The following is a 24,445-nucleotide window of genomic DNA, read 5'->3' on the forward strand; positions in this document are numbered from 1 at the left end:
CTTTCAACCTAGTCCTGCAATCATTAAGCTAAAATGCCAACTGAGTCCGGTTCACTTCTAAAATGTATTGGTACAATTTAGCAAAGAGGAGATGATGGGAAAAGAACAGTCAACAACAGTAAGTCTACTAATGTTACTGTTTATTTTATGGAACCCAAATTATTGCAAACATCAATTTTAGGAACATTTTATGTAGACATTAAAACAAAAAGGCACAAAAAATGCAAAATACACAAATACACACATATACTAATAGCTATCACCAGAGAATTTGAAGTAATTAGACTTAAATATCTTTGACCAATGGAGATATTAAGAAACCATGCACGATAAAATGAAAATATGCAATAAGCAAATAGTACACATCTGCTTTTCGCTCTTCAAAATTTAAATGACATTAGTAAACAATGGAGTACGAAAAGGTTATAGAATATGCTAGGTCTAATACTTGAATGCTCTTCAATCATTCACCTTCCAGTGCAGAGCTTTAATTATATTCATAACCTTACCTTGTTGAATTCTACACCCACACCTCTGAATTCTATTTTTTAGTCAAATAAAACTCTCCTAGAAAAAATCTAGGACAAAGATCAGAGATAGAATTATAATCAGCCACTCCCAGAAGAAATGAAGGTGTTTCCACTGAAAGGCCTCTGATTCCCAGATTCTCTGCCCAATATAAACCACTTAATAGTTTACACTGACATTTCAAAGCCTGGGAAAGGGAATGTTGTAAAACCCTAGACTTCATTCTGGTTATTCCCTTGGCAGAAAGCAAGTTAAGAAATGGGCCTCTCGACTAAAAGAGGAACACAGACACACAGACACACACACACACAGACACACACAGACACACACACACACACACACACACACACACACGTCCACTCCCAGCTAACGACACAAATGATTTTGGGAAGTGAATTAGGACTATTGCTCATTGATTGAAAGAGTCACACTATAAAGTATTTGTAGTCTATCCTAATCTCTAATTTAGATAAATTAGAATAGATATTAGCTAACTTTAACTTTTCAGAATTAACATTCAGCCTGCATAAAACATACATCTTTATAAACATCGTATAAACAATATCTCTTTTTAAAAAAGCTTTGACATTCTTCAAATATTAATCAGTGCGATCCTGATTCACAAATAAGTTGAATTACATCAATACCTTGCCCATATTTTCCAACGTGTTTTCATCTAACTCTAAGTCCATACCTACAGAACCCTATGTAACTGACTGTCAGATGCTTCTTAGACTTCATCTTCTACCACTCACCCCATCACTCACTCTGCTCCAACCACGCTTACGCCAGGTAGCTAAAGAGTTCTTAACACCATTTACTTACAATTTTGGTTTTGCTGGGCCTGGACTGGGAGTATTCTCTATTTCTCATCAGAAGGGCTGCAATCTACTACTTGTCTCCAGATGTCCTGCATGTGTAACCTTCTCCAGGACAAGGTCTGTGCCTCTGAGGGACCAAAAGCAATAGCTACATGTCTCTACCCAGTAGATCTATCTCATCCAGGAGGAAGTCCATGTCTTCCCGGCTCACTTGAGGGCTGATCACCACCTGGCGGAAGAAGTTAACCTTCCCCCGGTGGGGCTGGTAGCCCAGCATCAGACTTCCTTTCTTCATCATCCTCTCCTTAATGGCTGGGGCCACCTGCATGGGAAGAGAAGAGGAGGTGAAGGACCAGAACACCAAGACATTTAAATTGCATTTTAACCAGCCATTTGTATTTACTGGGCATCCACTGGTATGAATCCCATTCTCACGTATACAAAATTGACATTATTAATAATTTATTGGAAATTTATGGCATAAAAGTATTGATTCAAGTGCTTTAGACATATTAATTTATTTTATCTTCACAATGACCCCATAAAGAAGGTACTGCTAATATGCTCATTATAGATGAGGAAATTTAGGCAGATGGAGATTGAATAAATATCCCAAGGTCCCCAGGCAGTCTAACTCCAAGCCCATGCTGTGAAATCTAAATCATTATGCAATGCTAACTCGTTAAAAACAAATCAGGTATCCTCGAGGGTCACAGTCTCAAAAGTATCAAATGTTACACTCCCAAATTTGTCTTAATTAAAAAAATACTCCAGTGCAGATATCTTGAATTAAAAAAAAAAATTAGTCACAGACAGAAAAAAAAAATTTACAGTTGTCTACCAAAGAAACACTAATATGGGTATCACATGCAGTTCTATTTGGAAGACCAACAGTTTATTAGTTTATTAATAGGAACTTGTATTTTTCACTCAGTTATTATGCTTTGAAAATATTCGACTAAAAAAAAGGCCCTAGAAGTAAATGAAAGTTTGATATCATCCTCATATGTGAAATATAAACACTGACTTTTATTAATTGGTATAAAAGTGGTAATAAAATTAGGAAGCCCTAATTTTAAGGATTTGTAGCTGACATGAGAAGTACAGTTCCTGATAATCCACATGCACAAATTTTTCTAAAAGTTTAATGTTTGAATAAATTAGATCAATTTAAGAACCACATGGGAACACCAGTCCATTTGCAAATCAGTAGTGTAGAGCTAGGTTGTAAACTTTTAAAATAGTGAAGTCCATTTTTGAAACACCAAGTTAAAAAAATTAAGAATGCACTCTTACCAGCTTATCACTACAAACAAAGGTATTCTATTTGAATTTTATTTTAACTCTGAAAAGTTTCTGAGTGTGTCCTATGTGAATATGTGGAAAGAGAATATGAGATTCTGTCTCATATTCTTAGGAAGATGAAACTTAGCTCACCCCAAAGGGAGGAATGCACATAAAAATAACAACAGGCAGAATGTGGTGTTAAAATCCTTCTGTGAGGGGCATATATCTCAGTCCCCCAGCCTCTGTCTCACAGTGTGACCATCCCACACCACTCTCGTTTTTGAACATGCATAAGGTCTGTCAGTTAACCTTCTAAAAGCAGACCAAACTACTTCACCTGACACTCAACACAATCTTGATTTGTTCCAAAACTGATGGAAAAATTAGGTGTTTTAGACCTCAAGAGATATGAGGTGTTGAACTTAACCACAGAGCCTTCTCAAGGGATTTTCAAGCGTAATTTTAACTAATCACATTTTTCCCCAACTACGCTCATTTTAGAACCTAAACCTTGCTAAACATGGACCACACTACGCTTACAGCAACAAAAACAAACACCTGTTCAGCAAAATCGCATTGCCATTCTAGCAAAAGACTGGAGGATTCTTACAATGATACATGAGAAGAAAATAGATGGGTATAAAAGAAAAAATGTAGAAAAAGAAGATGAAGTCAAAAGTTGTTAGTGAAAAAATGTGGACCATCAGGTTCTATACATTTCTGGAAATGCGTTACACTTTTTGTTCTGAGCTTTCTAGAGATTAGAAAAATAAAGGTTAATTAAACAATATCCTGTATTGTCTCTGCAAAACTTAATGACAAATATCCAGTGACGTTACACTTTTTGTTCTGAGCTTTCTAGAGATTAGAAAAAAAAAGGTTAATTAAACAATATCCTGTATTGTCTCTGCAAAACTTAATGACAAATATCCAGTGAATGATGAAAGCTGGAAGCTGGTAAGTAACTCTGTATTGTGCTTATACATATCTGCTTGAAAGTCTTGAATTTGTATTTATCAGTTGAGTTTTCTTCCAAAGCTATTTCTGCAAATAGCATTTGTTATTAGAATTATAAAATCTAGTGAAATAATATGTAATCCAATGAAAGCTGAGTGCTAAAAAGGAGCGGTTTCCCTAAAAACTAAGTTGAATCCTTTCAATAGCTAGCTAAAGGAGGATGGCTAAACACTACTGCTCTTAAGTTAGGTATGGTCAGAGAACTGCAAAGCTTTTAAAACAAAGTCTTGAGAGTCCAGAGTGGTTGTGCACTCAGATTGCTATGCAGCTGTCCAAATATTCACTCCATTTAAAAGAAACCAGAGCTGGACCTGACAGAAGATTCTTGAAGAGTGTAGTTTATACAAGAATGGTGGAGTGCCCTCCAATCATCAGACCTCTATCCAAGAAAAGCCTCACTTCTTTTTGGAAAGTATTTGGAAATTCTCAATTGATGAAAAAAACCTTTCCATTAAAAGATTGGGAAATAAATGTACATAGATGTACGAATATAATGTAAAACTATTTAAATGTAAAAGTACAAATATTAAATGTGACAAATATTTAAATTATGTATGCATCACATTTTTTCCAGGATTATTTGCTTTAACTGACCAATCCCCATCACCTTAGATAGGAGGTCTTCTGGTGCTGTGTGGATATAAATTGGTCTGTGTGCCAGAGTATGTGTGTATATGTGCACTGTGTATGTGCACATGTGAGTGTGCACACTCACATGTAATTTAAACTTCTAACCCACCATATGTCATGTACTGCTCTTGGCCACAGGGCAATGGGAACCGTGGTATGACTTAAGCTCATGACAAAGGCACATTTATTTTTAATGCAAAGAACAAGTGGCCTCTTAAATGTAAACTGAAGCTTTGAGAAAGAAACACAATAGTGCCAGTGCTGATCAATATTAGGAAGACCTAGTTTACGTGGGCCAAATGTCTGGCCAGGAGAGTCATAGACTATCAATTTTAGAGCTTATGGCTTGTGATTCTGTAGAATTTTTTTTGAAATCAAAATACCCTTTATATTCATCTTCATCTTTCTCAAAGTATCCAGGGTATAACCCGCTCTGGCTTACAGCCAATTTTCAATTTAAAACAGACATATTCTTGGCTTGGGCCTAATTCGCATAATCTATTCCTGTTTACTTTTCAGTACCTCTATTTTTCCCCAAAAAATGATATTTTATGTCTTACCTTTGGAGAGCATTAGAATTTTGATTCCAGCTCATAATGTGTCTGAGGCTCACATGAGGCAAAAATGAATCTGTCAGGTTTGCATTTCTTGTAAGCAAACCAGAAATATTTTCTCACATGAGCAAGAAAGGCAAAAGTTAGAAGATGCCTTGATGTTTTAATATAAAGGTATTTTGGATGTTTAATTCTTGCTCTTGTATAAGCCACAAGAATGTGCTGCCATGGCCAAGACACAGGGTATAAGAATCAAACTTCTAAGTCAAATTTTGTCATTGACATTCCAAGATTATAAAGAAATGACTATCTATGTGATTCAGAACTAGCTAAGCAAAAGTTTGACAGTATGACACACATTTTTTTATGTGTCCATGATCTATAAGATTAATTCCTAGAAGTAGTTACTTCTAGGCAAAGAGGGAAGGTCTCCTTTGTCTATGCGTACTTCGTGGGAAAAAAAGTCATACACAACACCAGCTGACGGTATTCATCAAATCTCTATTACAAAATATTATTGTAGTAGTAGTAGTTATCGTTAGCAAATATTTTACCAGTCTTTTACAATATGCAGTGTTCTTTCATGTGTGTGATTCCCATAAACTCAAATTAAAGCTTATTTGAAAGGAACCCATGTTTTGGCAATTTGGGGACCAAGAATGTTCTCATTAACAGCCAGCTTATCACTTTTGCACTTAAAAAAATTAACCATTTTCTATTTATGAAGCTCCAGGCATAATTCAATGCTGGGTAATCTGGATGTTCTCTTTTGCTGATCATAGCAGAGAAACAGTCCTAATCTGACAGGACGGAGTAGTCACAGGGGAAAGAAAATATGCACAAACTAAATGTAACCATCTGAATATCGCCCCTGAATGGAGCACGCATGGAGGGAAGCAATTTGGCAGGAGTGAGATTGCTTTCCAGCTCTCAATTATTTTACTGCTGGTTTTCCTTCAAATTGCAAATCAAATTCTTTTCTTGTGCCTCAGTGCACTGGTCCCTGAATCTTAAGTGGGGAAGATCCTGACATTTCTATTTGGTTGCACATTGACTTAATCTACAAGTTTCTGTAGGATTTCTCTCCCTCTCCCCACCCTTAAATTATGTTCTAGCAATGATTTAGTCATTTAAACATAATTATGTTGTCACACCGCTGCAGCACAAAATAGCATTTGATATTTAAAAGTTGTTTAAACCCAAAGAAAACAAAATTACTTTCTTTGGCCAAATACAACTGTCTGATAACAAGCAACTGACCAGGCACCACCACAGCCTTTGATTAAAATAAAATGGTAATGTCCATAAGATGACATTTTCTTACGAATGTGTTACTTAATGTTAACAAGAACACATTTCAAAAATATACATGCTGTTTCTCAAACTACTTCTGGGGAATGACCGTTTTTTTGTTTTTTTCAATGCATTACAGACTATTACTTTTGTGTAATACAGTAAAAAGTAATTACTAGAAAAACCAAATAAAAAATAAAAATAATAGAAGCCCAATTTTTTTTTTATTTTTTATTTTTAAATTCAACAGTAAAGTTAACCTGTTAAGTAACTACAAATTACTAGAAAAACCAAATAAAAAATAAAAACAATAGAAGCCCAATTTTTTTTTTTATTTTTTATTTTTAAATTCAACAGTAAAGTTAACCTGTTAAGTAACTACAAAAGATTCTAAATGGTAACTCTGGATTTCCATACTTTTCTCATTGCAGACCGCTCACACACAGTTCATGCATCTGCATGGGGCTGGTGACCACACTTGAAGAGTGCTCCTCAGGTGTGTATTATTCTAGCCATGATTTTTTTTTTTTTCAATTAATAGGCAGTCAACTTTATTCTCCTTAAACCACAAAATAGAGTCTTCGGTTGTACAAACGTCACTAGTTACAGTCTCGCCAAGAGATCCCGGCTGGGGGTGGGGGGTGTTAGAGGCCAGAACTCCTGAGGGATCTCTTTAAAATGCTAACACCCAGGTTAAAAGACTCGGGGCAAGGGCGGCGTTGGAGCTGGCAGGGCCCCCACCCCAAGCCTGGGGGAAGGCGCTGCGCCCCTCTAGGAGGGCACCGAGCCCAGGCCGCGCCGCCCTGACTGCATGGCACGGCGGATGCCGCACAGCCTCACCTCTCCGTCCTCCTCCTGCAGGCCTGGGCTGGGAGATGGTTCCAAGGACCTCAACTCCTCAGCAAAGTCCAGCGACAGGCGTCCCGGGGAGGTGCTGGTCTGGGGGCCCAGGTCTTCCAACGAGGTGGGCAATGAGGTGGGCGCAGGCGCTCCAGGGGCCCGCGCTTGCTCCGGCCCTGCTGGGACTTGCTGAGGACCATCTGAGTGCAGAGAGCGTCCTGCTCCAGGGACTTCGTCCTGTCCGCCCTCCACAGCGTGGGCTCCACAGCCTCCAATCGCCATGAATCTTGATTTCATTTTGCATACTTACGTCTGCTTACTGGCATTGTCTCCATGCCATTTTGAATGGTGTTATTGTATTCCACAGCTGGGGCTCAGAATATGATACCCCAAAATATAACACTTTGGCATGCTGAATGCTTTGAATTAAAGGAAATTGAAAGGCCTCAGAAGCTTCAGAACCAAGGTCTCTCTGACCTTCCACAGCACCCATGTTTCTCTGATCCTCTTCTTTTCCCAAAGCACCAGGAGGGGCTTCCCCTGAAGTTGCCTTATCTGATTAAGGGGTGTTCCTCCAGGAAAAATGCACTTGTCTTATAACTCCCTCCCTAGGAATCTCAGCAAATAATCAGGAAAGATTAACCACCCGAAAAGAGAAAAGACTAAATAAGTCATCACTATGCCCAGACAGACTTTTCATCTATTCTTCTAAGGGCAGCTCTGAGAAATTATCTGAGACTTGATCTGCATAAGATGACAAACTTTTTCACAGTAAAGTCTGCCCCTCACCTTCCTGCAATTTGCTGCCACCTCCCCAAGAGCTCAGAAAAACTTGGTCTTCGGGCTCATTCATTTCACCTAAAAATCATTTACTGCCCCTCTAAAATTGCCTACAGCTCCCCACTTTCCTCTTTTCTATGAAGAGGGTATTTAAGTCTCAACCATATGGTCTTTCTTTGAGTCTCATATCTGCAAAACTCCCATGTCCATGTGCACATTAATAAATTCATATGCCTTTTCTCTTTTTAATCTGTCTATTGTCAGTCATTTCAGCCAACCTTCAGAAAAGATGGAAGGAAGCTCTTCCTCCACTCTTACACCACCATACTACTATGCCATAGTTTATCCAAACATTTCCCAACTGTTAAATCTTGGAACTGCTTCACTTATAATTGTATCTCAACAAAACCATGGACCCAATCATGAAACCTTTAAATCAGTTCTTCAAAGCCTAGTCCAAAGATTATAGTAGTAAATAGTTCACAATGTCCTAAACTATAGAATCTTTATAAAACCTCCCACCTTCGTTTGACATGTGGGTGAAATTATCTCAACAAAACCATGGACCCAATCATGAAACCTTTAAATCAGTTCTTCAAAGCCTAGTCCAAAGATTATAGTAGTAAATAGTTCAAAATGTCCTAAACTATAGAATCTTTATAAAACCTCCCACCTTCGTTTGACATGTGGGTGAAATAGTCACATTTTTCACAAATGGGCAGCACAATATACAGAGTGGCTGAGAGGACAAACCCATAATTAAAGGACATGACCCTTCTGCAGCATATATGAGGCACAAAGACTACACAAGCTTCTGTTATAAGTCTAGATAGTACTAGCATTCAGAGTTTCTAATAAACCCAAAGAGATTTGTGCTTGGCTAAATCCTCCCCTAAACCATTAACCAATCAATGTTACTCAAACTCTAGATTTTAGGGCTGCCTTCTCAGTTTCAGTTTTATTAATCTACATTTCATTTTCTCCAAGGTAGCAAAGATTCTTTGGGGGATGGGAGGCTAAATTCATAATAATTTGCAGATCCTTGTGGGTAGATCATGGGGTAGGCAGATAGACTTATAAATTGAAGAATAAATTACAAGAACTTTTTGTAATTAAAATTTTTTCAAAGATTATCTTGCACAAACATGGGGTTATATAAAATGCAAAAAAAAAAAATCTATAGTATTTCTCTCAGTATGAAAAGTCAGCTAAAATGTCAAGTTTTAATTTCTGTATATTTACACTAAACTTTATACATCTTTGACCTCTTCTGTATCCCCAGAACAGAGTTCATAGACATACCAAAGCTACTCATTGTAATTCATAGTTTAGCAATTAAATACTGAGAAAACAATATAGTGGGGGCTAACTCAGCTGCTGTTCTTGAATTTTAGCTATTCTAGATCAGGGGTGGCAAACTTTTTTTCTATAAAGGGCCAAACAGTAAATACTATAGGCTTTGTAAGCAATGTGATCTCTTGCAAATATTCAACTCTGCCATTATAGTATGAAAGCAGCGACAGTATATAAAAAACTGAGCATGGTTGTGTTCTAATAAAACTTCATTTAGGGACAATGAAATTTAATATCATATAATTTTCACAAGTCATGAGATATTATACTGCTTTTGGTTATTTTTTAGTCGTTCAAAAATGTGAAAGCTGTTCTTAGCTCCTAGGCTGTACAAAAATAAACAGGTGATAAGCTAGATTTGGCATTGGGACCATCATTTACCATCTCCCTGGTCTAAGTGGAAAAATACATTATGATATGTAAAAACTACCCCTCCAAAGGAAAAAATGCATAGAAAATTATGTCCATGGGCTTCTCTCAGAAATTCAGCCTTGAGTCAGGAAATGATAAACATTTTCTTGACGCTCCTCCAGCACAAAAATCAGAGCCACAAATGATTTGGAATTGCCACTGTGGATTTCTTCCAGGACACTTTTTCTGGAACAATCACAAGAAGTAACTTGCTCTATACTTCCTTCCCCAAAATCTGCATTCCAAATATGCCCCACCTTCCAGGTTAACTTTGAGGAGGGTCCTCCTGAGTGGGATATTGAAATCTAGTTCCTGGAAAATGTTGGCATGAAATGCTCACACTTTGTACTGGCACCCAACCCAAAACTGTTTCTGAGACTGGTATAACTCCTTCCCCCATTAAATCACTTTTTCCTTTTTTACAGTTTGGGGTAATCTCAGATTTTCTGAGGCCAGGTAGAAAGGCAATGTGGGTCAAGGAATTCAGGGCATAAACAGCATCAAGAGCAAGAACTTAAATGGAAGAATTCCAATCCAAAAAAAGGATTAGCATGCCAAAACAATTCAGAAAATTTCAATGGTCTTTCCATAGGCCTTTGTCCTTCTGAGAAGGGTACAGGACAATGTAGTAGTGGTAGTCTAGGAAGGGTAGGGCCAAGAGAAAACTTCCTTTTCACCCGTGAAGTTTTATTAATAAAAATCACTGACAAATTTAGAGCAATATGAAGGAAAGGTATAACAAAGTTTATTATTTAATGTGCTGGGAGAGGGCAAAGCATGGGGGAATCACAAGAGAGTAATGTCACAATTTTCTAGTGGGGTACAGAGTTTATATACCTATCTCCATATTGAAAGGGGAGATGGGGGTATAGTAGTAAATGATCCTTAGGGGGATGCAGTGGGCCTGGAGAACATGCAATGGCCTGGGATAAAGTCTATTTGTCCCACAGAGCAGGCAACGTCTGGTAAATGATTTTCTTCAAAACACTGAATACGACCAAAATAGAAGACTATAGTCTGTGACAAAAGTCTGTCCAGGTGTGTTGACAGACTTCAGTCCTCCTTGCTGTAATATGAGTTAAATTAATGAAAACTCAGGAAAAGGACTAGAGGTTATTGTCTTCTTCGGTGGCTCCAGACTTTAGGCAGATAAAGGACAGCTTCATCTCGTGCTTTGTAGAGTGACAGAGGATTAAGAGAACTGGGAGTGCCAGGGAGGGGAAGTGGTACAGCGGGAAGGTCAGAGGGACTAGAGGCTGCTTCTTTATTCCAGCATATCAAAGCACCATATTTTGGGGTAAAAGCTTTCTGCACTCTGACAGAAGCAAACAGTTTTCTCTGCCTCAGTGTACTCAGGAGACTGTAGCCACAGTCTTCACAAGCCAATCAATCATCTGAGAAATGAGAACCTGGAGAGATTATAGTCAGTCTTACATGCCCAGTTCTGCAGACATAGACAATTAGACATGTGAGAAAACATATAATTCCTTTATTTGTTCATTAATTTTTCTGGTATTTGTCTCTATAACTAAAGCATTATGTTTGCCTTTTCATGAGCCAGTGAATTTAAGGTCATCAGAACACTCATTTTGGCTCACAAAGTTTCAAACATAGATTTATATCTCTGTTTTCCTTTTAACTTTAATTTTAAGAAAAAACAACGTAGATTCCATCTGTTTCTGATGAAAGAGCTCAACAATATGTCTCATACAAGAACTTCCTGAAACATAAATAAACATTCTTATCTTTGAACTAGATATCTGAGTCTCTTCTGACTATAAATATGAACTGGATTTTCCTTTATACATGCAACTCACAACATGTAGAGTTGCAATGGGTTTTGAATTCAGTTAAATACATATCCTCCATGTTACCCAGGGAGGTTGTTGCTAAATGAACAGCTGTTGAAAGAAAGCACTCCCTTATGGTTTAAACACACTATAGTGCAAAGGAGAAAGTTATTTTTTTTCAGTCTTGTATAAAAAGTTCTTTGTGGTAATGATTAGCTTTACATTTTTAAAAGTAATACTTGGAATGTCTCACCTGACACAAGAGAAAAAATTGCTAACTCACAATATAGACACTTTTTCTTTGTGTTTTCAAATATGTCTGAGTAATTTGTCTCTTGCCCCAAATGAGAAATCCTACACAACAGACATTTGCCTTCCCAACACACCTTGCTTTTCTCCACGGCTCTGAACTGCAGGAATTTTGGTATGCCTAATCATACAGGCAATTTCCACCTGATCAAGGAAGAAACCAGTACTTACCAGAAGAAATGCTTTAGAACATGTACATTTCTTAGAAGCACTTGACGATTCAAAGGGGGGAACACTAAAATCTTCTTAGTTTGTGTCCAGGTACCATCTAAATCTCCGTACTATTTTTTTTTTTTTTTTTTAGTCATAGGTAAAATCCCATTTCTCCATCATTTCATCAAGTTACACATTTTCCTTTTGGAATAAAAATAGCAAAAGAATGCTGTCTTGATCAGTGCAGTAGAAAAAGCTGATTCTCCCATTGCTCTGTGTAGAAGGAATCACTCTATACAATTCGATCTCTGGGGCAATTGTTTGCCAGTGAAGAATTTAGAACATTTTTCTTAAAAGTCCCAAATCAAATAAAATGATTGAACGTATTATTTCCCTTCCTCCTTTAAATAGGTATTTTGGCTGTACAGCCTTAATAACAAAAGAAATGTGAATGCTTACAGCAACTTTATTCAAAACAATACAAATGTACTTCAACTATAGAATGGATAAATAAACTGTGGTATATCTATACAATGGAACACTACTCAGCAATAAAGGGAGTGAACACACAATATCGTGAGTCTCTAATACATTGTGCTAAGTGAAAGAAGCCAGACTCAAAAGGCTTCTTACTATATGATCCCATTTATATGACATTCTGGGGAAGGCAAACTCATACAAATGGAGAATAGATGAGTGGTTGCCAGGGGCTTGAGCTGAGGGGAGGTGTTGACCACAAAGAAGCATTCCTAGGGAATTTTGGCAGGTGATGGAAATGTTCTGTATGGTAGTGCAGTGGTGGACACATACAGACCACTGGACTGACTATAAATTCTGTTCAAAGCTGAGCATTTACATTATTTTTCTTTATGCCCCTCAGAGCCTAATGTAATGCCTTACAAGTGGCCAATGCTAATGCATTTGGCAAACTCATAGAACTGTAAACCTTAAAAGGTGAATTTTACCTGTTCAAAAATTTAAAAATTAATTTAAAAAACAAAAGGGGTTGTATTAGTCTGTTTCTGTTGCTTATAACAAAATACTCAATTTATAAATAATTTATACAGAAAACGAAATTTATAGCTTACAGTTTTTGAGGCTGGGAAGTCTAAAGTCCATTTGGCAGTGGTGACAGTGATCCAGGGGTCCCACATTGTAAGATGGTGGAGGCAGAAAGAGCAGAGAGAGAGAGAAAGACAGACTCTCCTCTTCCTTTAAAGCCCTCAGAACCACACCCCTGAGCACCATTTTTAATCCATTCACTACTGCACGGTCCTACAATCTAATCACCTCTTCAAGGCTCCACCTTTCAGTTACCGTCATAGGATTTCCCACCCTCCTAATACTCACAGTGGGGGCCAAGTTACTAATACATAAAACTTGGGAGACACAGTTCAAGCTTCAGTGAGTTTTGAGGGGACATAATTCAATCCACTACAGGGGTTCTGAGAGGACATGTAACTACATGAGATCAGGCAAATAACTTAAGTTCCCAGTGCCTCAGTTTCCTTATCACTATGCAAGAGATGATTATAATACTACAGTAACTTTTCATGGTATTGATTAGAGTATGACATTATAGGTACAGCACACTGTGAACAAACAGGCAGTACATGATGGAGATTAATATTCTTAATATTCAAGAAGAATCTATAGCACAAACTTCAGGAAGGAAATGGAGGTCTGAACTGGGATGTTTCCTTCTATCACTAATTGCATGTCCCTAAGCAAGTCACAACTTCTCTACAGGTCTGAAAATGAGAAGAGTCAGGTCAACCACTCTCAGGTGCAAAAGACAAAGGTATTTCGGATACAGTGGCACTTGAAGCTTTCCTTCATGGGGCGAGGGAGGGCACAGAGTGGAATAATGGAAACTTTACGGCTCAAGGCTTTTGGGGGTCTCTACCACACGTCAGATCAAACATATGTAAATGTAACCACAATACTTATTAAATATAATTCACATATAATTATAGATTTCATTCGAGTTGTGGTTAGCTAAGTTAATATAATCGTACATTATGCTTGATTTTGCAGTTTTTCTTTTGTATTTTGGAGCCATTTTTAAAAGCTGGCAAATATTTTTATATGTCTCTATTCAATTCCTTTGCCTGCCATACTTATTTTGCCTGATTGTTAAATAAACTAGCTCTGTTCACACTAGTGTGACAAAATGTTCATTTTCCTCAGGACAGACCCAGTTTATAACCGTTTTCCTGTCATTATCAATAGCTCCCCTTTTACTTGCATAAGTGCCCCAGTTCAGATGATAAGTTGTATAGTTTAGACGGGCCATACCTAGAACAACAGACTAGTTTAGACTGACCTAGGACCCTTCTTGAAGTTCTATGTGACTTTGGGCAAATATTTAACCCCTATGGGAGTTATACTACTCTTCTATTAAGAACTGATAATTCCTTGTAGGAGTATTGTGTGGACTGAATGAAATAATATATAAACACACCTAGCACAGAGCTTGGCATCTGTTAGGCAATCAATAATAGGAACTAGTATTATTTATTTCTTAAAATGAATGTTTTTTCAATCAATTTACACTCACACCTGGTCTTTTATTACCCTATTATTATCTCCTGAGACATGAGCATTTAAAAGTACTGTGAAAAACATCACTTGTAATTTATTCTTTCTCCCCAAAGCATCCAAACTTTATTTAAATATTTGTAAGAGAGTTTGCGAGTTAGCAGTTCTAGAAATTAAACCTTGTACCTCATGTATGTCAATTCCTCGTTAATCTTTTATTTAAGTTCCAGGGTGGTTTTTTTTTTTTTTTTTTTTTTTTTTTTGACATTGATAAAGTAAACTTTTTTGCTGATAAAAAGTAAGACAGTCATTGATTATCTTGGCAGTTTTGGGGGGAGGGGAGAAGCATTCTGTTGAAAACTATTCTGGGCAGGGCTGAGTCTGTATTTTATTTTAGAAATTTCTATCTGTTGCATTTTCAGAATACAGAAATAGTTTATAAGTTAAAAAGTTACTACTTCTTTAGACATTTGAAAAGGACTTACTTTTCATAAACTAGCCTCCAGAAATGTACAGTCTCCTTGTGCTGTCTTGCCATTTATATTTTTATCAAAGGAAGGTCAAAGAGCAGTATTTGTTGTTTCCCAAATGTACCTGAAGATGCAAATCACCAGGATCCAGGCTCCAATCAAAGCAGCTGAATTTGAATTTCAATGGGAGGGGCCTGAAGTTCTGTTTGTCTACCAGCACCTCAAGTGCTTCTTATTATGACTATGAGTTTGGGAAACACTGGAAATAACAGTCCTTTAACTAGGGCTTTGGAAGAGGCAATGCTGAGTTGGGAAGTGAGAGGTGCTTTGGAGAGGGAAAGCAATTTCAGGAAAGGGAGGAGAGGAGATTAGAAATCTGTGGTCAGCATCCTCTGACCACAGTGCCCAGCTGTGGATTCCAGATTGGGAATCTCCCCTTTTTGGACTGCTTATATTAATTTTGTAACAAAATAAACCAGTGACCTTCAAAGAAATTGTTGGCCACTTTTTTGTTAATCATAAAACCTGAGAAAGTGTTCATGATACTCAGCTGTGGATTCCAGATTGGGAATCTCCCCTTTTTGGACTGCTTATATTAATTTTGTAACAAAATAAACCAGTGACTTTCAAAGAAATTGTTGGCCACTTTTTTGTTAATCATAAAACCTGAGAAAGTGTTCATGATACTTAACTGTGGCCCAGGAAATACTGAGCCTCTTTATTTTGATTGCTTGAAGGATAAATTTTCCTCTTTCAATACTTTTTCTGCCATTCCTAACCTGTTTAATTCTTCTCTTACTCCTTTTCACAACTCTTACTCATTTCTCCAGATATCTCCCCCACCATAATTTAGAGGTGAGATGTACCCATATAAGTCTCTCAAGCTTAAATTATGTAAAATTGGTGGTCTATAGCCCATGAACTCATATGCATCTGAGAGATCATTTCAGCTTGGCAGGACATGGAGAAATAAGCTACAATTTGACCAGGCATACCTTCTTCAAATATAAATTTTTATCCTTATTTTCCTCCAGAATATATCTGAAAATCAGACATTCACAAAATACAAGAGTGCCTCAGCTTAAAAGAACTTCCCTATTCATGCTATTTTCAATACAGATAAGTGAAGCCACAGAAACCTAGAAAGCCCGAAGAACACAGTTTGCTTCACATTTGGTGTTTACAAAGTAGAAATGATGGTGACAGCAATTCCAATAAACCTAATGTCAGTCATATATTCAAGGCAGCTGAAATGAACAGTCATAAAGACAAACCAAACCGAACTGAAAGCTTTAGTTGAAGAATGGACACAATAAACATTTTATACTCCCTATAAAGCAAAAGCTTAATGCTCAATTGTGTCCAGCAGCCATCTGAGCTAATAGATCCTGAGTAAGTGCTGTGGGCCAGCTCCCAAATTTGAGCCCATGTTGGGAAATTGCTCCCTAAAAGGAGTTATTCAGTAGCTCTTAGCCAGAGCTGGTACCAACTCCCTCGGGGCATATGAAAACATGTGCTATGGGTTAAATGTGTCCCCCAAAAGTTCATGTATTGGAAATTTGACCCCAACTGTAATACTGTTAAAAGAGTGGGAAATCCGATTATGGTATTTGAAAGGTGGAGCCTTTAAAAGATGATTAGCTTGTGAGGACAGTGCCCTTGTGAATGAATTGATCCATTCATGGAGTAATGGGCATGGTCTGATGGCTTTATAAGGAAAGCCAATGAGAAAATTAGTTCTCTCTTGCTCTTGCAATCCTCACCATGTGATACCTTGCATTGTTGCAGACAGCTACACTAAGAAGGCCCTCACCAGATGTGTTCCCTGGACCTTGGACTTCCCAGCCTCCAAAATTGTAAGAAATAAATTTTGGTTTTTTAATAAATTACTGAGTTTCTAGTGTTTTGTTAAAAGCAACATTAATGGACTAATACAGAAGATGTCAAAGCATTTTAAATTGTTCAGTGACTGTGAGGTGCTACTTGCATTTAGCATCACAAGATCAAGGGTGTTAAACACCTTACAACACTTGGAATAAACATGCCCAAGGAAGAATTCTGTTGTCCAAAATGCCAACAGTGCCCCCTGCTAAGAAACGGTTTTCAGGAGTCACATGATTTCCACTGACACCATCTACACATTGTCTTGACACCTCTGGGTCCTTTCAATTTCTGTCATGAGTCATTAACTTTGCTTTGGCCCAGAGCAAAGTAAGTGGGATCCTCGGTGCTCAAAAGGATTTTCATGTTGTTTCCCAAAGATTCTGAACATATCCTGAGAGTAATACTCCATCTGAAAGGAGAAAATAAGTACAGTCCCACGTTTTTGTCTAGGTCCTATGAGCAGTGGTCCAGTACTTATATATGCTGTGTCTGAGCATTTTAGTAGCAACAAAGTGCTTTAGTCTCAGCACTACTGCCTACTACAATAAGTGGGTCAGATTTATGAGTTTTTAGCCACTCAGGCACTGCATTCACACCTCACCCACACATTCAGTGGGATGAGGAGCACCTGAAAAGCATCTCATAGAGAATGAAAATTCTGATTTCTTTCCCCACAGGTTTTCTCAGGGTAACTTTTCCTGAGAATCCTCTTTCCCTTCAATATTTGGCATAGGGAAATTAGTAGCTAAAATTTTGTCTTTTGATTTATTCCATGTCATCAAGTCTCTACCAGCCAACGAGGCTCTTCAGGGCATGAACACAAAACCTCTACCTAGCAGACAAAGCACAGATGTATGAGATGGTCTTGATGTTGGCAGAACAATAATTTTAAGGTGTAGAACCTGCATATTAGGCTTGGGAGGTTTAGTTAGCTTCCTGAGTTGCAGAATGATTGGTGTTTTATAGTAGATTCTGGGGCCTGACAAAGCAGGGGGCAAAAAAGAAAGTGAGCCCAAGATGTTAATTTGCTCTGACCTGAGAGATATTTTGCTGTGCACAGGCTGCCAAGACCTTTGATTATGCCTCAGTGAGACTCCTGTATCCACCAGCCTGCAACCTCCTTCCTGTGCTGCCCTGCTGTGCAATTTTCTACCTGCTCCCCCCATGTGCCCCCATGCATTTGCATCCTTATCTTGTTTATAGTATTTTTTCACTGAAGATTTGCTTCAGGAGAAAACTGAAGTCTAAATTGTCTTTTGACCTTTTTTTGGTCTGGTTAAATATAGGTCTTCATTACCTACCCAAAAGTTAGGTGCACACACAGGATGTACTCCCAGATCTCCCTATAGCTTTTCTTTGCATCTCTATTTATAAATTCCTTTCGTACATTTCACTGCATTTTTTAATTCAGCTTCAGTGACTCCTAAAATGGCCTGGTGTTTCAATCTCAGAAACAAAACCTTAAATTTTAAAGTCACATGTACCTTCCTTTACTTCTGTTACTTAATCAAAGAAAGATACCATGAGGATAATTAAAAATAATTATTGTTCCTGTATTATTCATAAAAATATTGAGAAAATGTTAAGTGTTAGGTGTTTCTCCTTGAAATATTTAGAAATACTTATAAAGGATCCTTACAATTAATCTTGTAAATGTTAAAGCAAACCTTTTAACACCAATTCAGACAGTTTATTTAAGTAATGAACTGCTTTAGGTTTGCACATTTTGAGAAAATTAATGAAAGTGAATTACATATTCTTTGTTATGGAAATCACTCAACATCCTTCAATCTGGTACTTAAAATTTGGACATTGCTCTTCCCCAAGTCATGACATTTCTATTGTGTTCCAGGGAGTCACAGGCAACAGAGGAGTAGAGGGGCTACCACCAGGGGCAAGAAGGAGGCAAAGCTGGCAGGACCCTTTTCTGCCTTAAGCAAGCTCCGCTTTACCTGTTTTATATTTTGGAGTTCTATGTAAGAGTTTGACAAAAAGCGTTCTTGTATTCATACAAAGTTCAAGTTAGACTGTCAACATAATCCTTCTTATTATTCAAAATCTTCATCTCGGAAAATCTGGAAAAGTAGCCCTGAGATGCTGGCTAAGAAAATTCTTCCTACATGCCAAGTCTAAGGGAAGAAAGCAGCTCTTGGCATCTGGCATTCTTTCCCAAGTTGAAGAAGCTATGAGAAAGGTCACAGAGAAACATGTTGCTTTGCTAAAACTAAGCTTCTTTTGCTTAAGAATTTACAATAAGTTGTACACTATCAAGTTATGTTCAAGCAGAGTAACAATAATAATAAAGGAGTATTTCACATAATTGAACCTCTACATATGTCCCTAAAGTGCAGCTATGTAACAAAGCATTATCTACCTTCCAATCAAGGGCTCTTTTGCTTCTTGAAGGTAATCATTATTAAATTTCTGCTCTCTTACTCTTCCACATGTACCTCTAGGGTTTCAAGTTATCCACTGGCTATTTGAATGTCTTCTTTCTGTGAAATGCCTGTTCATATTATTTGCCCATTTTTGGTTTTGGTGATGATCTTTTTCTTCCAAATTAAGAAGAACACTTTACTATCTAGAACATTAACTCTTTGACTGTTTTATATATTCCAAGTTATTTATCTGCTTTCAACTTTGTTTTTGGTCATATTCTGTTTAGTTTTAATATTTATATAACAAATCCATCAATTACATATATGTAATTATGTATATACACACACACACTCCAACATTGGTGTTAATTTAATAAGTCCTATCTACACCAAGATTAAATATTTGTCCTTTTCTGATTTGATTTTGACACAAACTTTTCATTCATTTTAACACTGCATTTGTACCTTATATAAATTAGAGATACACTCCCAATACCCCCACATTTAACCAGCAGTCTCAGCACCACTGATGTAATAAGCCTGCCTTTCCCCAGTATGTACTGGGATCATGTATCATTTATGTAAATACTTGGGCCTGAGCTTTCTATTCTGTAAGATTAATCTGTCTATTCTTAGAATAATCCAAGCTGTTTTATCTATTATAGTTCTAAAATATGTTAAATTGTTTGAGAAGAGAACTCTTTTACTATTCATCCTGCTCCAAATGTTCATACCTTTTACTACCAACCTAGTCTCCTAAATGATATCTGAAAACACTTTGAAAAGTTTTAAAAAAACCCCACAAATATTATTTTATTAATATGATTAGAATTGTCTGATTAATATATAATTGATTATACATTAATGAGGGGAAATTAATCTTTTTATCTAGAATGATGATGTTTCTCAGTTTCTAAATGAGGCAGATTTTTAAAGTATGACTACAGATTCTTTGGCACTTCTCTTAAAGAGATTGTTGAATGGGAGAGGGCTTGTGGCACACCAGCTACCAGAAAGATTCAGTGGAAGAGATGCTGCATGAACTCCAAGGTGAGGTCAGGAGAAGTGGACCAGCTTTTCCTAATCCAACTCTCCTGAGCCCACCATGCTATGAGGAATCCCAGGCCACATGGTGAGGCCCCATGTCAGTGCTCTGATATCCCCAAATGAAGTCCAGCATCAACCACTAAACTTATGAGTAAAGACACTTCTAGAATATTCCAGCCCCAGACATAGAACTACCCTCAGCTATTTTAGTCTTCCCAGATGAAGATCCAGACATCCTTTCCTTCTGTGCTCTATCTGAATTCCTGATCCATAGAATCTGTGAGCATAATAAAATGGCTATGTAAAGCCGCTACATTTGAAATAATTTGTAAAACAGAAATTGTTACTGGAACATTAAGAGTTTTGGGGGGGGCTTTAAATTTTTATACTTTTCTTCTATAGGTACTATACTTGAAGTTAACTCTTAATTATTTAATACACTTTTTGTTATGATGATGATAAAATTATAAATTATAAAAAGTTGACTTCTGATGTAAATTTCAATTTTCTGGCTCCTAGTTTCTTACTTTTTATCATAAAAAACGAACAAAAAAAGCCCTTTTTTAGATAGTCAACTTTGTGTACCTAATATAGTGAATTTCTAAAAGTTTTTTATTTGATGCCCTTAGATTTTGTAGATACACAATCATACAATTTAAAATGAGTATATCTGAGTGTTCTCCTTTTAAATATTTTAAAGCTTGTGTCTTTTCCAGTCTTTATATTGGCTAGCACTCCCAGAACAACATTAACTCACAGCAGTGAGGGTGGATATTCCTAATTTATTGAGTTTAATGTGAAGGCCCTTTATGTTTAATATATATTAATAAAATGCATCACATAAGAAAACAAAAATATGACCATGAGATAACCTCTAAGCCTTAATACTAATTTTGAAGGTCATTCAACATGTATATTTCAGTACATTTCTAAGGTTTTTTTCTTGCTTGCACCATTTAGTAGGTGGGAGAAGTAATTTTGAATTACTTTTTTGATTTACTTGTTCAGAGATAGGTAGAAAATGATGAAATTGCTTTATAGAGCCTGCTTTTGCTTAGCTTTTAAAATAATGGAGTTCTGCCGAATGGAGCACTAAAAATGCAATCTGTGCGCCACACCGCGTGCCACACTGGCTGACTAATCCATGTCCTCAGACAGTTATTCGCAGTCCAAAGATGCTACATAAATTTTTTTCAACTTGTGTGAGTGGATTATTGTGTGGCTTCCTGAAATAATCCTCTCATCTTTTAAAACAGTTCTGACCCAGTTTGGGAGAGTATCTTTAATATCTTGTTCTACTTCACTGACCTCCAGGTGGAATAGCCAGAAATATCTGCATTTAACAGGCAACTTTCATCTTCAGGCTCACAAAGGGGTCAGCTTTCTTTACAAAGGAAATTGAAACTTATATCACATGGCAGCTTTTTAGGTGATTTTGCTTTCTATTTTATAACCTGACAAATAGAAAGCAGAGGTCTGGAATAACGGAATTGCCTCAGAATAGTGCGTAGCTATTGATGGAAGTAAATCAAAAGCTGTTGGCTGGATCTGCTTTTACCTGACCATTGATGATTTGTCAAGTCATAGGCTCTCACCCCAGAAAGGAAAACTGAAACACAGGCATGGAAGATGAGGTAAGGCTAGGCTGCCAGAACAAAACACACGATAACCACCCACAGAAGAGGAGTGGGATAAGTGAGGTGCTTGCAGAAAACAGTAACTCTGAGATTTCACAACATACTCTGATCACCCGTGCGGACGGTAAGGAAGATGGATGTTTTCTAGGTGGCAGACAGGGGACTGACTGTTATGGCCTGTGGTAGATTTTATTATTGTTCTCACTTATTCAAACGTCCTGCTTGCTGTAGGAGCATGCATCCTGGCCTTTGCCTTGTAACCTGTAGAGCCTCCTGTAGGAGGAGTATCTATCTCATGTCATGTGACCAACCTTGAGCTGAAACTTCAAAAGCCATTATGTGTTTCTGCCAGTCTCTTTATCCTTTCCCTTTGCCACAAAATGGCATGTCCCAGACAGGGGCTCCTCCTTCAGCCTGGATGCTGGGATGAAGGCCACGGAGCAGAGCTGCCACTGATCCTCAGGACACGACATGCAATCAATAAATAACCTTTGTATTATAACCCATTAAGATTTGGCTGGTGTTGGGTGTGGGGAGCATTTGTTGCTGCAGCATAACTAAAAGAAACCTAATTCATATGACTCAAACTAAGGTGTACTTGGTTAGACGTAGGATGAGTTTCACTTTAGAGGAAATCTAGGTAACTCCTGTTTGTTTGGAAGTTTGGCTCTCTTAATTTTCTCTGCACTAGGTCCAAGTGCCTATGGATTCAGAAGCAAAATCAAGGCAACAACTTGATGATCATAAGCTATTATTCAATAAGTATGTAGCCTCATAAAAGTGGTTTAGTCATATAGAGAGATAGTTTTAATTTATAACACAAAGGTTGGCAAAATTTTTCTGTAAATAGCTAGATAGCAAATATTTTAGGCTTTGCAAGTCTTACAGTCTCTGTTGCAACTACTCAGGTTGTAAATGAAAGCGGCCACAGATATAGAAAACACATGACTGTGACTATGTTTCAAGAAAACTTTATTTACAAAAATAGGCAATGGGCTGGATGTGGCCTGCCTACTGACCATTGCGGAAGCATGAAAAAACAAAACAAAACAAAACTTACAAACAAGCCTAATGTAGAGTGTCTACAACTATGTTTATATCGTTTTAACATTAAAAGCTACCCAGTGGCCACTGAAGGACGAATAAGTTCTCAGTTTTCCCATTTGTAAATTAGAGAGAGCAAAATAGTGAAAGCTATTTCATAAGATTTTTGTAGGAATAAATTAAGATTAAATATAAGGTGGCGGAGTGAGTAAGCACTCGATGAATTTCAGTTCTTTTCATCTTTCTTTGTCCTACTATACAAGACTCAGAGTAGCCTCTCAATTAAGGCCTATTTAATGCATGCCAAGTTAATGAATGAGGTCAAACAGTAAGGAGGTGAAGCAGAGAATCCTTTGAGTCAACATTTGCTGAGCTATTGGTTTGATAAGACAATATTAATACATGTCATGATTTACATGTTCATTAATAAGATGGCCAATTATATTAATCTAACATGGAAATGCTTTATTTTTAATGCAAGGTATATTTGAATGATAGAAAATAATTATCTGTCTTCATCAAAGTCATGAAATTTCCAAAGTCTTACACTAGAACTCTGTCCTGAATGGACAAGGGTAGAAAATAAAATCCTAGTGCTATCTGCTGTATTAAGCTGCTCAATTAAACAGAAGTAAATTTTGTGATTTATTCAACTCAGACTGTGAGGTCAAATTTTTTTTCAAAAAGCAATACATCTCAATATGTTGCTCTATGTTCCATTAAATGTCTTCTTCCATCATAAATAATTATGTCAGATGTGTTTGGGAGCTCTTTGCCGATATCCACCATCATTGTCCCATGGGTCACAGTGACAATTGTGGAGATAACTGAACCACCTTTTTCTCTCTGTAAATATAAATCCCCTCAGAGAAAAGTATATTTATTTTTCCAGTACATTTTCTGCCTGATTTAACATTTAAAATTTATCTTCCTAGGTCCCCTCTGGAGTTCACTCTGTCCCAAAATATTAAAATCCTATTCTTTCCTTTTCCTCTATTGCCCAAATAAGGACCAATATCATTAACAATCTCACAATGTCTTTTCTGTTCACAAGATGGGTAATAGGACAGGCATCGAATCTATCACAGTGACCTCACAAGACACCAAGGAGAGTCTGAACACTCCCCTCCCGAGCAGGTGTAAAAAGAAAGGGTAGACATACTCTTCCGTTCAATTTGGGTGTATGCGTAAGGCAACTTCCACCTTATTCACAGAGTAGGGAAGATTTTTAGGGAAAGTTAAATTGCTCTGAGGTGACAGTATGGTAGTGTGCTTGAATAAACACACAATATAGAAATATATACAAAATACCTATATAAAATAAAGAATGGGCAAATTATACTCATTTAATTCTGATGTTCACAGAAGTTATGTACAGAGCTGGGGGGAGACAGTAGCATTCCCACCAGGCCTCAAATCACCCTGTCTAGCGTTTCTAGAATATGAACAAGTTACCTTGGAATCACATGGAGATGCTTACTAAAATTACAGACTTTAGGGTACCACTCATCACAGACGTACTGAGCCTCCAATCTCTAAGAAGTTGGGCATAGAAATACTATTTTTACCGAATTTTCACATGGTTCCAATGTGAAGCCAAGTATGGGAACCTCCTTTATTAAAGGAACATGAAGAACATGAGAGATGCAAAGAGTCATCATCATCAGTATTTTCATGG

The 24,445-nt window shown here is 37.2% G+C and overlaps 1 protein-coding gene across 1 annotated transcript in view; it reads right to left on the reverse strand.

Moving 5' to 3' along the window:
• Positions 1–1,432: 1,432 nt before the first annotated feature.
• Positions 1,433–24,445, reverse strand: part of GADL1 (glutamate decarboxylase-like 1) — a 143,234-nt gene continuing 120,221 nt past the window's right edge. Inside the window, exon 14 of the mRNA XM_008574453.1 lies at positions 1,433–1,671. Coding sequence (XP_008572675.1) covers positions 1,498–1,671 — 174 coding nt within the window. The 3' untranslated portion in view covers positions 1,433–1,497. The remainder of the gene's footprint in view (positions 1,672–24,445) is intronic.

The sequence above is a fragment of the Galeopterus variegatus genome, unplaced genomic scaffold, assembly GCF_000696425.1.
Source record: "Galeopterus variegatus unplaced genomic scaffold, G_variegatus-3.0.2 Scaffold1051, whole genome shotgun sequence".
Lineage (NCBI taxonomy): Eukaryota > Metazoa > Chordata > Mammalia > Dermoptera > Cynocephalidae > Galeopterus > Galeopterus variegatus.